Below are 16,140 nucleotides of genomic sequence, written 5' to 3'. Positions count from 1 at the left end.
TTCAGAGAGGCAGAGAACTTGAGCCCACAGCTTATGGAAGCGAGAACCCAGGTCAGTGCACTGTCCAGAGTACCCTAAGCCCTTACCTAGAATAGGGAGACACATTCAGTATGTATATCCCCAAACCACCCAGCTCCCCTCACCTCTGAAGCAGGGTCAATCACCTAGCGGGATGTCTTGGATCTCTGAGCCCAGGTTGTTGGTACAGGGGCAAAGCAAAGAACTGAAACTAGTTCAATCCTTCCTGCCCCAGAAGCAGGTGTGTGTGTGTGTGTGTTTGTGTGTGTGTGTGTGTAGTAAAAGAAATTGGATAGAGCATTGAGGGAGGGAGTCCCTCTTTGAGTCATTGGAGCAAATTAATAGAAGGTAAGGCCTGTAAATCCCGCTCAGCTTCGTCCCCCACTCACCTCTGCTGCTACCAACTGAATGGAGGATGGGAGGTCTGCACCGGCAGTAAATAACCAGGACTGTTTCTGGTTCTGGAAAAAGATGGCAGGGATCCAGGAGTCTCACCTCTTGACAGTTCAGGATTAAAAACTTTGTTATTCCGGCGTTCTCCAAAATGGCCAGGTAAACTCGGATTCTGAGCACTCTGGATCCGGAAGAGGGCTGTGGGAAAGAGGTTTGGCTGGGAGTAGAGGAGAAAGGGAAAAAGGAAGGTGCTTTGGAGGCAGAGAAGCCCTCAAATTTGTGAGTCCTGCCCTACTAGGGATGGGGCGCTGAGAAAGGGTCTGCCTCGTTCCCCACCTCCCTTTCTGCCTTCCCACTTGTCTCCCTGACAGTATTCTTGCCTTAGTTCCTTTCATCTTTTATTCGGAACGGGCTGGGAAGGGCTGTGTGTGTTATCTCCAGCTGTGCCTGTGACAGTCCCCTCTGCTGCTTCATCGTTGCTCCCCGGTGCCCTGAGGCCCTCCCCATCCTCTTTTCTTCTGCCGCTCCCCACCCCCCCAACAATGGTCTCTCCCGGTGCTCGGTGGCGCTGGGGGGTTGGGGGGAGGGAGGAGGCGGGCGGAGGCGGGGCCGGAGCGTGGGGAGTGTGGGGGGGGGGGTAGGTCTGCATTGCCGCTTCCCCTGGTATCTGGAGCAGTCGACGCTGCCGCCAGCCCCGCGGCCGGGACCCCCGCCCTCACCCGGGACTGCCTTACCCGGGGGCACCCAGCCCAGGTGAGACCCCTCTCTCAAGTCTCTTACCTCCACCCCGCCCGGGGCAGAAGCATCCTTGCCTTGCCTTGCAGCCATTTTATCCTCCGATGCTTTGCTTGTGGGGAGGGTGACCGTCCCTGCTTTAGGGGTGAGGGGGCCGGTGGTGGTTTGAAAGGACATTTAATTAAGTTGCTGTGCTGATCAGAATATATATATGGAATAAGGGTGTTTTTCTCTACCTTAGCCAAGTCCCTAGTACGCTCTCAGATATTGACAGGTTTGGGGGGGAGGAGGATTTAGGTGAGGTAGGGTTCCCTCGAAGTCCAATGCCCTCCTCACCTTGCACGCCCCCCACCCCCGCCATAAGTGACCTTGGCTGGGGCCAGAGAATGGATGCTGCCTCAGTCTGCTCCCCTGCACTTGGGCGGGGGTGGGGGGCAGTGGAGGAAGGGCAGGTGAAGGAGGGAGGGAAGGGAAAGGAAGAATGGAAATGCTGGGTAGAGAGATGGTAAACGACCAAGGTCGGGGCGGGGGGGGGGGGGGGGGGGGGGGGGGTTGGGGGGGGGGGGGTGGGTGGGGGGAAGGGGTGTTGAGTGATGATTGTCACCTGCCCAGAGGCAGGACTAAGCGGGGGAAGACACTCCGAGAATGGATTCAGTCAATTCTAGGGGCTCCTCTGTTATGCCAGAGCAGAGGCGAGACGGGGTGGGGGATGTTGGGGGCTGTCGCGGCAAATGCTGGTAGGGGCGGTCTCTTGCTTTTGCTTGTGGAGGTCTCTCCCTGTCTCCCTGCCCCTGTGTTCCTCTGTTGTGTGCATTTTCAGCTGACACCTTTTTCCCCCTCCGAACTGTGAATGCTCCATCTTCCTAACCCTTGCGGTAGGATGTAGGGAGGGGAGGTGCAGCCTTGGGCGTCCTGGGTGGGGGGCTGAAGCTCAGTCACCCAGCTGTCACAGGGAGCGGTGCTCCAGCACACCCCGCTTCCTTGTACCCTCCCCCCTCTCCGTGGTTGTTTTGACAAGTGACTGCTTCTTAATGACCTTGCCACCTGGGCTAGGGAGGGTTGGGGAATCCGGGTGACCCCCAAAGTCAGGGACTTTGATTGGGGGTGGGGGCTTCTGGACCCTCCTATAATCCAGGGCAGAGTGAGTCCTCCTGAAGGGAAGCATCTGCTCAGGAGCCCCTCCCCCCCTTCTGCAGGAAAATCTCCCGGGCACATTTTTCCGGTCAGGTGGAGCCGGCCAACCTTAAAGGGCCGTGTAACCTGGAGTCTTGTCTCCTATAACCTCCACCTCTCCAAGCCCCATCTCTCTCCCACAGGCTTAGCCACCCTGTGCTGCTTTGGGGGCTAAAAATAGCACCACTTCCTCACCAACTCAAAGAATTTTGTCTTCTTTCTCTCCCTTCTGACCTCCTGGCTCATTGGCCCTGGGGGAGCTGGCTGTTGAGACATCCTATCCTGCTGTGGCTCTGGGAGCCTTATCTACCCTCCATGCACCTCTCAGGGGTAAACAGTGTTGATAAACACAGGATGTGGTTCCGGATGGGTCTATTTGTCTCCTTCAGGGTTTGGGGAGCCGGCGGGGGGGGGGGGGGGGGGGGGATCCTAGATGGGAAGGAAAGGAGAGGAAAGCAAATGGCCATGCAGTGGGGGGATTCCACTTTCCTCTCTTGCATGGGGGTGGGTTTGGGCCTTGAACCATAAAGAAAAGAAGGTGACACAGGGGTCACTGGTTTTGGTCATTGTGGTCCACTGCTTACATCTGGCCTGAGGGGCTAAGGCTATGCTTGCCAGTGCTTCTCTCTGAGCCATAAGTAGCATTACTTATCCCCTTCTACCAGGGCTACCGTGTGTGCGTGTGACATTTAATGAAGGCCCTGGATGGGTGGGAACAGGAGGCAGGATATTTTTAGGGGAATGATCTCTGATCAGAATCTAGTTCTACTTCTTCTGCTTCTCTGAATGAAGGGGTGGGGGGTGTTCTCCTATGTTTCCCTCTGGAGGATGTCTTTTTTGGGGGGGAGGCCCAAGGCCCCCTTCATTCTATACTGGCCTCCTACGCAGTGCGGTATTTGTGGACTCCTTTTTCCTTGACTCCTGGAGGAGGAGCAGAAAGGATTAAGGGGGATTAGGAAAGAAGGCCCTGGAGAAAGGAGGTGTAGCTATAGACCTTAGCCCCCAATGCTGAAAAAGTATGTATTTGATCAGCCATGTCTGTTCCTGCCTCCACCAGGGAAGGGGCTCATGGATGATGTCCTGAAAGAAGGTGGCAGGAGCCAGACATCACCTCTTCTCCATGACCTCAGGTTCCAGGTTTCCCTTTTTTTGAGTCTTCCCTTCTTTGTCTGGAGGGAGACAATGTGGGCCCATCTGCTGGAACTAATTTGAACACAGAGAGGTCTTGGGACTCTGTTTTGGGAGGATACTGGACAACAGCATCCAAGTATGACCCCTACTCTTCCCTTGCTGCTTCCTGTTTCTTTCACATTGTTTTCAGTCTAATAGGAAGGAAGGAAACTAATTTATAGACTATCTACTGTGAGGTTGGATTCTCTTGTGGACTCAGAAAACTAAAGATTATTACCCCCAGTTTAAATATAAGGACACTGAGGTTGAGGGAAATTAAATAATTTGCCCAAGAGCGGTTAGCAAGTAAGTGACAGAGCTGGGATTTTAACTTAGGTCACCTAACTGTCATGTGCTTTGCATTGAACCAGCTTTCCCTTGCCAGTATCCCTTTCTGCTCCTTATCCTCATAAGCATCCAGACGTGGCTTTTGTTCTGGGGTCTTGTGAGGGAGTAGAGGGGATCGCACTGTATTATTATCATCACAAAGAACAATAACCAACATTTCTTAATCGCTTTTTATGTGCTAGGTACTATGGTAAGGAGTTATACACATTATGTCATTTAATCCTTACTTTCCCCTTCTTAAATAAGAGGAAACTGAGGCCTGGCTGTATGGGGAGATGGCCGAGGTCACTTAGCTAGTAAGTGCTGAAGCAAGAAGTCAAACCCAAGTCTGTCTGACCCTGGAAGGGAATTTTCACCCACTGAGAAAACCCTTCCTTGTGGGAACCCGAGGGGAGGACCCCGAGAGCCCCATTTGAGATGCCATCAGTGGACTGAAGTCACAGGCTGGAGGACTTGATTCTCCTTTTACACATTCTCCCCCCAGCTCTTCCCCCAGTAAGCAAGCCAGACCAGACTAAAACAGAGAATTATGGTTTCTCATATTTCCTGTTTTGTTCTTTGCAGTTTGGTGGTAAAGCAAGGGGTCTGATCTTGATGTGGGGCAGGGGATCAGAAGGAGGCCTCTAGATAGGTGACCGTGACTCTGGAGCATATCTCATAGGCCTGATCTCCAAGGTCAAAGTGAGGGGATTTATACTGAATGATCCACAGCTGGCCCAGGTAGGCATCCCTTTTTAACTGTGTGCAGGCTTGAAGCAAGGAGACCATCCGTATCACATGGTCTTGGTTGGGGCTCTGTATTGGCTTTCTTTACCATTTTAGGCCTCACCACCTCCTTTCCCCCCCCCCCCTCTTATATTTTCTAGATCTCAAGAGGCTTCTTGAAGAGAAGTAGGCGGCCTTTCCTGAGTTATCCTGGCTCCCCATCTTAGCTTGCACAACCTAGCTCCCCCTCCCCTTCCCATTCTGCTGTTCCCCTTTTCCCTTCCCCATGTATCCAACTGAACTGGCCAGAACTCCTCTCCCTCCTTTCCCTTCCTACATACTCACTGGCCAGGTCCTATTTGCTCCTATTCTGTGCCCAGAGATACTTGAATCCACTTCATCTGAGTAACTGGGGGAAGGAATCTTTCTGACTTCACAAGTCCTTGAGCAGGGAGTGGAGGAGTCTAGTGAAGCATTCCCAAAGACCCATCATGGAAGAAGGCTTCAGAGACCGGGCAGCTTTCATCCGTGGGGCCAAAGACATTGCCAAGGAAGTCAAGAAGCATGCGGCCAAGAAGGTGGTAAAGGGCCTGGACAGAGTCCAGGACGAATATTCCCGCAGATCCTACTCCCGCTTTGAGGAGGAGGAGGATGATGATGACTACCCTGCCCCTGCTGATGGCTATTACCGTGGGGAAGGGGCCCAGGATGAGGAAGAAGGTGGTGCATCTAGTGATGCTACTGAAGGCCACGACGAGGATGACGAGATCTACGAGGGGGAATATCAGGGCATCCCCAGGGCAGAGTCTGGGGGCAAAGGCGAGCGGATGGCTGATGGGGCTCCTCTGGCTGGAGTAAGGGGGGGCTTGGGCGATGGGGAGGGCCCCCCTGGTGGCCGGGGGGAGGCACAGCGGCGGAAAGAACGGGAAGAACTGGCTCAGCAGTATGAAGCCATCCTACGGGAGTGTGGCCATGGCCGCTTCCAGTGGACACTCTATTTCGTGCTTGGTCTGGCACTGATGGCTGATGGTGTCGAGGTCTTTGTGGTGGGCTTTGTGCTGCCTAGCGCCGAGAAAGACATGTGCCTGTCGGACTCCAACAAAGGCATGCTAGGTAAGACACACTGGGGGGCCCTCCAGCCCTGTCCTGCCCCAAACTCTAGAAAAACCTCTGCTCCTGAGAACCCCTGTCCTTACCGCTCCCTAGGACCCCGATCCCAAAATGTCCCCAGAGGGCGTGGAGTTCCTCTGCATGCTCATCCCTCACAAACCCTCCTCTTGGGGTTGGGTCACAGTGAGGTTGTTTGTGCAAGAGAGGCTTGGGGAAGGGCAGCTGGGCTGGGGCTTGGGGCAGTGGCTGGGTGGTCTGCTTAGTTAGTTCTGCAGGAGGTGGCCATGGTGGGATGGGCCCCTGTTGGGTGTTTCTTCAGAGACTTCCCTTCTGTCATCTTGCTCCTTTTCCCTGATCAGGGAAACAAGAAGTCAGTGTCCAAACTCCCTAGTTTAAACGAGGAGTCAGTTTAGTAGGGTGGGGATTGGGGAGGAAGCCCAGGTCTGCCTTCAGCCAGAGAAATTGGCCATGCTTGCTCTTGGCAAGCCTTGGGAGTGTTCAAGGGCCAGTGAGTGGTCTCTAATGGCTCTTCCTGATGTGGACCCTGGGGGAGGAAATCGCCTGGACTCACCCACAAAAGGTCTCTTGGTCTTGCACTGCTCCCAAGTTGCCATGAGATGTTGGGGAGATCCCCACTCCTTGGGGCTTGGCTGAAGCATGGGTAAAATGCAGAGTTTGGAGTAGATTGATTTTTAGAGTTATTCCAACTCTGAATGTAGGAAGGAAATAAGGAACAGGAGAGTTTTAGGACCAGAAGCATTGGAGCTGGGGGAGTAAAGCACGGGTTCTGTGGGGGGGATTTTGTAGGGGGGACTGAAGAAATGGAGGTGCTTTCCTAGGGACACAGGAGATCTCTCCTGCTGCTTTCAGGACGTCAGGGCAGGGAGGGAGAGGGGACCCTGGGAAGGTCTGGGAATTTGGGTAGATCCATTACTCCTTCTAGGCAAGCCAGAGATGGGGGTGTGTTGTGTGTGTGTGAGAGAGACAGAGACAGAGAGACAGAGACACAATGAGAGATGAGAGCAAGCAAGAGAGAGCAGGAGGGAGAGAAAGAATTCTGGGGGTCTCTCATGTCTGCATTCCTGCCTTTGAATCTCTGGTCTGCAGAGATGATATTCCGTGAGCAAAGACAGAACTCTCACTTGCTCTCATCTCTGGGTAGACTTACCTATCCTAGAAGTCTTCCAGCTCCTCAATCCATTCGGCTGCAGCTCTAGCTCATTTAATGCTCAAAAAGTGAGCGAACTGAGGCGTGTCTGCTCATACCTCTGCTGTCTCTGTTTCCCTCCCTGCAGGCCTTATAGTCTACCTGGGCATGATGGTGGGAGCCTTTCTCTGGGGAGGTCTGGCTGATCGGCTGGGTCGGAGGCAATGTCTGCTCATCTCGCTCTCAGTCAACAGCGTCTTCGCCTTTTTCTCATCTTTCGTCCAGGGTTATGGCACTTTCCTCTTCTGCCGCCTCCTTTCTGGGGTTGGGTGAGTGGCCACCTCCTAAGCCCCTGGAGGCAGTCCTGAGGGAGGACTGTGCCTTTGTTGCCGTTATGTTTCTAGAACCCAGCACAGTGCCAGGCACACCAGATGCATCTCAAATATGTATGAATTGAATGAATGAACTCCTTTCTCCTACCGTCTTTAGGCCAGCTTCCCCCTGTCCTGGACCCACCTACCGCCTGCCCAGAGCACCATTCCATGTCTCGTCCACTCCTGAGTCCTCCACCCCACCCTCCAGTTCCATTCTGAGCCTGGCTCCATGACGAGAGGCCTGGTGGGTCTCAGCTGTACCCCGGGGTGCCTGTGAACCCCGGAGTTATCCCCTTCCGAGTCTCCATCCTTCCTGCATTTGACAGCAGACCTTTCTGTTAACACCCACAGCTGCCAGAAATGTGACGCGTTGACCCACCACACTCCCACACTCCCTGAGCCGTCTGCGTGCATTCTTTGCCCTGTCTGCAAGCTCTTTTCCGGCCTGCTCCCGCATCCCTGCCCTCGGACTCCTCTTTGCCTAGCTTTTTCCTGTGGGGATTTTCCCTCTTTTCTGTAATCATCTTCTGTCTCTTGCAACTCAGTAGCCATCTTCAAGGTTCAATGTTTGTTCCTTCCCTTCCCCTCAGACCTCCCTGCCTGTTCCCCAGGGTCCTGAGGATGGGTGCGTAACAGCTGGTGGTGAGGGAGTGTATAGGACACTGTGTGAGAAGTCTCTTTAACAAGGTGTGGAAGATGAAAGGCACTTGGGGATCCAGAGCACTGGGGCAGGGGATCGGAAATAGGGCCATTTTCTAATGCTGAATTCTCACAATGCTCCCCAGGATTGGAGGGTCCATCCCCATTGTCTTCTCTTATTTCTCGGAGTTTCTGGCCCAGGAGAAACGTGGGGAGCATTTGAGCTGGCTCTGCATGTTTTGGATGATTGGTGGAGTGTATGCAGCTGCTATGGCCTGGGCCATCATCCCCCACTACGGTAGGCAGTCCCCGGGGAATGCACCCCAGCCTCTCTCCCTCTTCTCCTGTGTGCCCTGTGGTGGGAGCCCCCAGCCTCTGGCCTTTCTGATGCTGTGACTGTCCCTGCCAGGGTGGAGCTTTCAGATGGGGTCTGCTTACCAGTTCCACAGCTGGAGGGTTTTTGTCCTCGTCTGCGCCTTCCCTTCTGTGTTTGCCATCGGAGCTCTGACCACACAGCCTGAGAGCCCCCGCTTCTTCCTGGAGGTGAACGGGGCCAGGGCTAGGCTGGGGGAGGGGCAGCAGGGGGCTCTGTGCTCAAACACTCACAGTGGGTTTGGTTTGTGGGACCCTCACAGGGCCCATACTCCTGGGGACTTTATCTTGCTTCCTTTTTCTTACATTGTATCTCCAGAGGGGCTCTGTGGGTGGAGAAACCAGGGTACCTGCCCAACCATGGGTGGTTTAAGATGTTGCAGGTGGGCGCTCTGCCCCTGACGTTATCACTCAAGAGAAGTTCCCACCCTGTGCTTCTTCCCCCTCCAAGTAGATCTTGGTCCAGAAGCTTAGGATTCTGTCCCTCCTCTGACAACCTCCTTGCCCTTTGCCAGCAATTCCCTTGTCTTCAGTTTTCTCTTTCCATTGTTCCAGGGGATCCCTAGGACCTGTAGTTGTAGCTGTCTCCTGGACTCCCCCTATGCTTGCTCAAGTCTTATTACATTTTGCTGTACCCCTGCTTGGGGCTCTTTAATTGTGGGTGATGTACACACCCACAGGTCAGAGGTAGGGGTGGGAGACTTTTTGTGTCCTGTGACTACAGAAGCCACACTGGAGGAAGGGGGTCTATTACCCTGGGTCAGGGAGGAGCTAACCTGGAGGTGGGAATTGTGTCTGTGGCTCTAGAACGGGAAGCATGATGAGGCCTGGATGGTGCTGAAGCAGGTTCATGACACCAACATGCGAGCCAAGGGACATCCTGAGCGAGTCTTCTCAGTAAGCCAGAGCCCCTCCCCTCAACCTCCAAGGCCCTCAAGCCCCAGCCCCACCCAGCCCCTCTCTGGATACCAACCCATGCTTCCCTAGACATCTCCCACCACATTCTCCCTCAATGTCCTCTCTCAGAGTATCGCATCCACCCCCTGCTGCCATTTTGCTACCGTTTTGAAACTGAAGCCCCTGGATGGGGTTGGGAAATAGACTATGTGACTGCTAACCGCTTCTCTTGACCCCAGGTAACTCACATTAAGACAATTCATCAGGAGGATGAGTTGATTGAAATCCAGTCAGACACAGGGACCTGGTACCAGCGCTGGGGGGTCCGGGCCCTGAGCCTGGGAGGGCAGGTAATGAAGGACGGTGTGGTGAAGAGAGGGAAGGGAGTGGGAGAGGCGGAGACAAAGGCCTGTTTGTGGGGTGAACTGAAGGGAAGGGGGACAGGAGAAAGTGGGGGACCTGGGGTGGGAGTGTTAGAAGTCAGTACAGCTGCTATCTGACTTTGTTTTGTTCCACCTAGGTTTGGGGGAATTTCCTCTCCTGTTTTGGTCCAGAATATCGACGCATCACTCTGATGATGATGGGTGTGTGGTTCACCATGTCATTCAGGTGAGGAGGTGTGTGGGGGCAGTGGGGATCTAAGTCCTGAGGGATGAACGGAGGTTAGACAGTCTGGGGTGGGGTGGTGGCAGGGAGACTGTTAGGCCAATGGAGGAGCAAATGGCTGGGAGATGAGAGTACAGTGGGTGGGCAGAAGAACCTGAAGTCCCTGAGACCAACAGCAATGAAGGGAGGAGTGCTGAGGGATGAGACTGGAGAGGCAAGCAAGGTCCTGACTCTCCACCCCCTCATTCTGGACCCTCTGGTTCTAATCGTGAGCCCATCTGATTCCATCGCGCTTGACTCTTCAGCTACTATGGCCTGACTGTCTGGTTTCCTGACATGATCCGCCACCTCCAGGCGGTGGACTACGAAGCCCGCACCAAACTGTTCTCTGGGGAGCATGTAGAGCATGTGACCTTTAACTTCACTCTGGAGAATCAGATCCACAGAGGGGGACAGTACTTCAATGACAAGTACGTGGGGACGCTTACATTTCACTTCTTCCCTGTTCCTTCTACCCCTTGTCTCTTGCATGGGTCTGGGAGTTTGGAGACAGGGTCTTTGGGAGTAAATACCTGTGGTTTCTCCTCAATTCCAAGGGAGTGAGTCTTGGAGGAGGGTATGAGGGTAAGGGGGAAGTGTTTCTCATCATCCTGGCCTTACAGGTTCATTGGGCTACGTCTGAAGTCAGTGTCCTTTGAGGATTCCCTATTTGAGGAGTGTTATTTTGAGGATGTCACTTCGAGCAACACATTTTTCCGCAACTGCACATTCATCAACACTGTGTTCTATAATACTGGTAAGATGCCTTGGCTGGTGCCTGTCGGACCAAGGGTTGAGTGGACCTTGAAGAGGGGAGAAGGAACGTTCCTCACTCCCTAGTTCAGGGTTCACAAACTGAGCTCTCTGGGGCCCTGTAGGAAGGTGGTGTGGGGACCTATTATCTACCACCAATAATTCCAAAAACTGAATGGACACTGAACATTTTTCTGTAATAGTTTTAAGAATATCTGGCAAAAACATCAAGTTTCTTTACCTTTGAGCTGGAATTAAAGCAAATCTGCATTGTTATCAGCGTACTTTTGAAGTGGGCAAAACTCATTCAAACAGGGCCTTCAGGGGAAAAACAACAACAACAAAAAGGAATATTTTCTGGGTAAAAGGTTGCGAATCATTACATTAGTCCGGTTTTTTAAAACAGTGATTCTCAAACTACATGCACATGAAATGCTACTTTGCCAGCTAGACTGAGGTTCCCACCCCTAATGGAGCACTGGGTGAGTTTTTCCCAACTTGCAGGGAAAAATAATGGAAAGGGCTTTTAATGATTTTTAATATTTTGCTTGGTAATTTTTCCTAAACCCATGGCACTGCTACTGCTTATAGTCAGCTAGGGCAGACCAAAAGAATGAATAAGAAGCAAAGATTATTAACGAGAAAACTTGGAAACAGCCAGTCCCACTGTTTCATTTCATAGACTATGGTCATTTTCTGCTGTAAAGATTTCTAGTTCCTATGGTGATATTATTTGATGTTTTACAATGAAGGCCCTGAGCAGTTTTGAGAGCCCCTTCACCCCCCCCCGCCCCCGCAACTAACCCCACAAAGGCAGAGTCCTGAGCCATAAGCAGTAGCAGCTTCCCCCTCCCTCTCACATTTGCCGTGACTGCCTTCCTGTCTTGGTTTTTGCCCGCAGACCTGTTTGAGTACAAGTTCGTGAACAGCCGTCTGGTGAACAGCACGTTCCTGCACAACAAGGAGGGCTGCCCACTAGACGTGACAGGGACTGGTGAAGGCGCCTACATGGTGTACTTTGTCAGTTTCCTGGGGACGCTGGCTGTACTTCCTGGGAATATCGTGTCTGCCCTGCTCATGGACAAGATTGGCAGGCTCCGAATGCTTGGTAAGGGGGTGGGTGGGTGGTGGTGTGTCAGAACTGATAAGGGGGCTGGGGAGCAGGGTGAGGCTGTCAACAGGCTTCTTACCTTATTCTGAAGGAATAGCTTAGCTAGAGAAGGTTCTCGCTCTCGTGTCTTCTGCTTAGGTCTTGGCTGCAAGATGGGGTGGGGCCTGACCTGGAAGTTTCTCTGGGGGAAAAAGGAGGTAGACAGATTAGCAAGTGCACCGGCTTTGAGGTTATGGGTATTGAATCTCAGCTCCACCACTTAACCTTGGCCAAGTTACTTTATGAGCCCAGCTGTGACATCTGCAAAACGGGGGTGATGATAGTACCTATCCCATTGGGTTGATGTATTAGATCAATGCATATAAAGCATCAAGCTGCTTGACCCATAGCTGTCATTGAAGAAATGGTTGTTACCGATATTATCAATAAAAATATAATTATAAGGAAGGATAGGGATGGGTGAAGCGCCTTCCTTTTGAGTACTCTGGGAAAAAGATCTCATCTTGGGCTTCCCTCAAACCTAGTTTGAGGGCACAGGGTGGGTTGTGGATGAGCATCACTTGGCCAGGTTCATGCCACTCCCTCATTTCCTGGCTCTAGCTGGCTCCAGCGTGATGTCCTGTGTCTCCTGCTTCTTCCTGTCTTTTGGGAACAGCGAGTCAGCCATGATCGCTCTGCTCTGCCTTTTTGGGGGGGTCAGCATTGCATCCTGGAACGCGCTGGACGTGTTGACTGTTGAACTCTATCCCTCGGACAAGAGGTAGTTGGAATGTCGTGGGGGCAGGGCAGCCGGTTTAGGGTCTACACGGTGGCGGCGGGAAAGTGGGGTGAGGAGGCGGCTGAATGGGAAATCATCCGTAGGGTTAACAGGATATACTTTCCCATTGAGTTTCTGCTCTAAGAGCTGGTAGCTTTTGTATTCACTCCTCGCAGCCTGAACTATTAACCTAATTTTTTGGTCTTCTTTTCCCTTTGCCTCCCAATCTGTATTCCCTGATGTACATGCCTCACCTCTCTGATCTTTCCATCCTTCATCTCCCTTTTGCACACTGCCTGCCATCTCTCCTTCACTTTCCCACCTACTCACCTGTCCCCTGCAAACCCTCCTATGCCTCTTCCTTTGTCTCCCCTTTGCACTGCACTGGGGGTCTCCTGAGCAGGACCACAGCCTTCGGCTTCCTGAATGCCCTCTGTAAGCTGGCAGCTGTGCTGGGGATCAGCATCTTCACATCCTTTGTGGGAATCACCAAGGCTGCCCCCATCCTGTTTGCCTCAGCTGCCCTTGCCCTCGGTAGTTCTCTGGCCCTGAAGCTGCCTGAGACCCGGGGGCAGGTGCTGCAGTGAGAGGGCCTCAGGGCCTTTGAGGGTGGCAGGCACACTGTGAGACCAACAGCTCCTCTTTTTCCCTCCCTGCCCTGCCATCCTGGCCCCAGAGCCCCCACTCCCCACGTCCCTGTGTTCAGTGTCTTAGCCATGTGTGTGTGCGTATGCATGTGTGTGACCCCGTGGGCAGGGATACAGGGAAGGCTCCTTCATCCCAGTTTTGGGATGCAGCTCTACTCCCCACCCCTTGACGTGCACACCCTTCTCCCCCAGTGTTAGTGAGGGGCCCTAGCTCTTCCTGGCTCCAGGGGCTCCAGCACAGGCTTCCTGCCCTCCCCCTCATTCCCTCTGCCTAGGCCCTGGTGAAACCATGGGCATGTGGTTATGCTGGGAGCTGGGGCTTGGTGTAGTCCATGGACCAAAAGAACTTAAGAGTCAGAAAGGCCGCAGGTGCCCTCTCACACCTGTTGGATGCTGGGGGAGTAGCAATAAACCTCAGCCCCCTGGCCTCCACTTTCCCCTCAATTTGGGCTATAAGTAAGAAGCCTGAATTTTATCAAATTAGCTTTCTGATTCTTATTTATTTATATATTAAGTTCTGAGGCAGCTCAGCAGGACTGTGTGTGTGAATGCATGTGTAACACTTATGTACGTGTGTGTATGTGCCGTGGGGCGGGGTGTCACCATACTGTCCTAAGATACAGCCAAGGATAATCTCAGTGGACACACACACTACTCTGCCTCCCACAGTACCTCCCCTAATCTTTTTTTTGTGCCAGGCCTGGGAGGGAGGTGCCCCAGGCCAGGCTAGGATAAGAGTCCCACAGTCTAGAGAGACCTGAGGGCACCTGACAAGGTCCAAATCCTCCCCTCCCTCAAGAAGCACAGGCCTCTGGAGTGAGAGGCTCCACCCACTATAGCACAGACAGGGACAGCACAGCTGCCCTCCCACCCCCAACCTGTCCCCTCACACGCAGGGTAGCAGGGGAGGGAAAGAAACCAGGCATATGGTCAAACCAGCAGATCAAAAAGCACAAGGAGCTGGGGCAGGGGCAGGAGGCAGGGGCCCTCCCAGGGACTCCTCTGAAGGGGGAAGAAGGTTAGACAATAAGCCAGGGACCCCTAATGTGGGACCAGAAGCCTCAGTTTCCCTGTCTCACCCTTTCTACAAGATACCCCCTGTAGGTTAAGCTGCCCTTGCCCCACCCCACTCTGTGTGGCTGCTTTCTTTGGTGCCCTCCTGCCCTCCACTGTAGCTGTGATGTGTTGTAGTTTTTAGCTGTTTGTAAAACGTTAAAAAAAAAAAAAAAAAGTGAAAAGGAAAAAAAGTGAAAACAACAACGAAAAATCCAAATTCATCTTCCTCATGCTGCGTCTGGTGCCCCCACCCTATAGTCACTCCCCCACATTTTGTAACACTGACCCAGGTGGGGACTGTTTAACTCTTTGGTGTCTGTGCTCAAAGGACTGCCTTCTCCAGTGCCCAGTGTATGAGTGTGTACCCCCTTTCCTCACCCTTCATTTGCTGGACGCAGCCTTCTCCCTTCTACCCCCTGGAGGGACCCATCCATCTCTCCTGCTCTCCTGGGACACCCTAAACCCAAGTCTGTTGATGTGAAAAATGAAATGAAAAATATTGATGAAAAATAAAAAGGAAATAAATCCTTAAGATCCAAAATGGCTACATCTCCTTCTTTGCCACTCCACCTACATCCTCTGCCTGCTTGGAAGGAAAGGTGGTGAGATGGAAATGCCATTCCTCTCTCCCCAAACTGAAAGCCAGAATAATATGATGCACCATATTTATTTCCTCAATTGGCCACTTTATCCTGACCTTTTCACTTCTACAGATGGAGGGTCTTCTCAGTCTCTGGGATTTGAAAACTTGGAGTAATGTCCTGCAACTCGACAGCAAAAACAACTAATAACCTGATTTTAAAAGGGGGCTAAAGACTTGAATAGACATTTCTCCAAAGAAGAACACAAGTAGCCAACAGGTATATGGAAAAATGCTCAACACCACTAACCATCAGGGAAACGCAAATCAAAACCACAATGAGACACTTCACACCTGTCAGGATGGCTATTACCAAAAACTATCCCCCCCCCCCAAAAAAAACCCAAACACAACAAAATACTAAAGGTGTTAGTGAAGATGTGGAGAAACTGGAACACTAGTACACAGGGGGAATGCAACATGATGCAGCTGCTATGCGAAAGAATATGGAGGTTACTCAAAAAATTAAAAATAGAACTACCATATGATCCAACAATCCCACTTCTGGGTATTTATCAAAAGAACTAAAATCAGGGGTGCCTGGGTGGCTCAGTCGGTTAAGCGTCAGACTTCGGCTCAGGTCATGATCTCACGGTTTGTGAGTTTGAGCCCTGCGTCAGGCTCTGAGCCATCAGCACAGAGACTGCTTTGGATTCTATGTCTCCCTCTCTCTCTGCCCCTCCCCTGCTCGCGTTCTCTCTCTCTCAAAAATAACATAAAAAAAACCCCTGAAATCAGGATCTTGGCAACATTAGTACTCCCACGTTCACTGCAGCAGTATTCACAATAGCTAAGACATGGAAATAACCTAAATGTTCATCGGCAGATGAACTGATAATGAAAATGTGGTATATATACACAATGGAAAGCCATTCAGCTTTTAAAAAGGAAATTCTGCAATATGTGATAATATGAACCAATCATGAGGATATTAAGTCACATAAGCCAGTCGCAGAAAGTCAAATACTAAATAATTCTATTAGTTAGCTGAAAATAGTCAAATTCATAGAATCAAAGAGTAGAATGATGGTTGCCAGGAGCAGGGAAGAGAAGGAAATGGGGAGTTACTAATCAAAGAGCATGAAGTTTCAGTTAAGCAAGATGAATAAGCCCTATAGATGTGTATGACTGTACCTATAGTCAATGATAATGAATTGTATTCTTAAAAATCTGTTGAGAGTAGACCTTATGTTGTGTTACCACCATAATAAAACAGAATTTACAAAAATAAAATTTAAAAAACCCTAAATCAAAACAAAAATTTATGAGCGTTTCTTGAGGATAGAGCCAGCTTTCCTCCAAATCCTCTTGTGTGTCTTTTAAAGATAGATTCCAGATTCCATTCTTGCGGAATCAGAATTCCCCCTCCCCTTTTTTTAAAGAGAGGGGACCTAGAATCCACATTTGAAACAAGCTTCCATGGGAATTCTTATGTTAGGCTATCTGGAAA

General features: G+C 51.6%; 1 protein-coding gene and 1 long non-coding RNA gene across 5 annotated transcripts; one reads left to right on the top strand and one right to left on the bottom strand.

Annotated features, from left to right (window-relative positions):
• Positions 1–3,114: 3,114 nt before the first annotated feature.
• On the bottom strand, positions 3,115–9,419 carry LOC123379051. The gene is made up of 4 exons (XR_006583012.1): positions 9,330–9,419; positions 8,251–8,349; positions 6,224–6,361; positions 3,115–6,003 (listed from the first exon to the last, which is right to left on the bottom strand). It is a non-coding gene; the product is annotated as an uncharacterized LOC123379051 (long non-coding RNA).
• Positions 5,034–15,004, top strand: SV2A (synaptic vesicle glycoprotein 2A). 4 transcript variants are annotated; one of them, XM_045033446.1, is made up of 12 exons: positions 5,034–5,655; positions 6,948–7,128; positions 7,959–8,110; positions 8,222–8,355; positions 8,992–9,081; positions 9,321–9,431; positions 9,602–9,690; positions 9,993–10,157; positions 10,350–10,483; positions 11,381–11,587; positions 12,191–12,350; positions 14,764–15,004. In XM_045033446.1, the coding sequence occupies exons 1-12, from the start codon at positions 5,034–5,036 to the stop codon at positions 14,792–14,794; spliced, it is 2,076 nt and encodes a 691-aa protein (XP_044889381.1). In that variant the 3' UTR covers positions 14,795–15,004. The 4 variants fall into 4 exon arrangements, with proteins under 4 accessions (XP_044889381.1, XP_003990608.1, XP_044889383.1 ...); XM_003990559.6 differs by lacking the exon at positions 14,764–15,004 and adding an exon at positions 12,751–14,591; XM_045033448.1 differs by lacking the exons at positions 6,948–7,128; positions 8,222–8,355; positions 14,764–15,004 and adding an exon at positions 12,751–14,591 and having other exon boundaries at positions 5,517–5,655.
• The last annotated feature ends 1,136 nt before the right edge of the window (positions 15,005–16,140 follow it).

This window comes from Felis catus, chromosome C1 (assembly GCF_018350175.1).
Source record: "Felis catus isolate Fca126 chromosome C1, F.catus_Fca126_mat1.0, whole genome shotgun sequence".
Taxonomy (NCBI): Eukaryota; Metazoa; Chordata; class Mammalia; order Carnivora; family Felidae; genus Felis; species Felis catus.
The sequence above is the reverse complement of the archived record's forward strand: the minus strand, read 5'-3'. Positions and strand labels throughout refer to the sequence as shown.

Bases quoted from the DNA above. Each gene is read 5' to 3' on its own strand.
- SV2A (XM_003990559.6), top strand. From the start codon at position 5,034: ATGGAAGAAGGCTTCAGAGACCGGGCAGCTTTCATCCGTGGGGCCAAA. The intron at 9,082-9,320 runs GTAAGCCAGAGC...TCTTGACCCCAG, and splicing joins ATCCTGAGCGAGTCTTCTCA to GTAACTCACATTAAGACAAT. The intron at 10,158-10,349 runs GTACGTGGGGAC...CTGGCCTTACAG, and splicing joins GGACAGTACTTCAATGACAA to GTTCATTGGGCTACGTCTGA.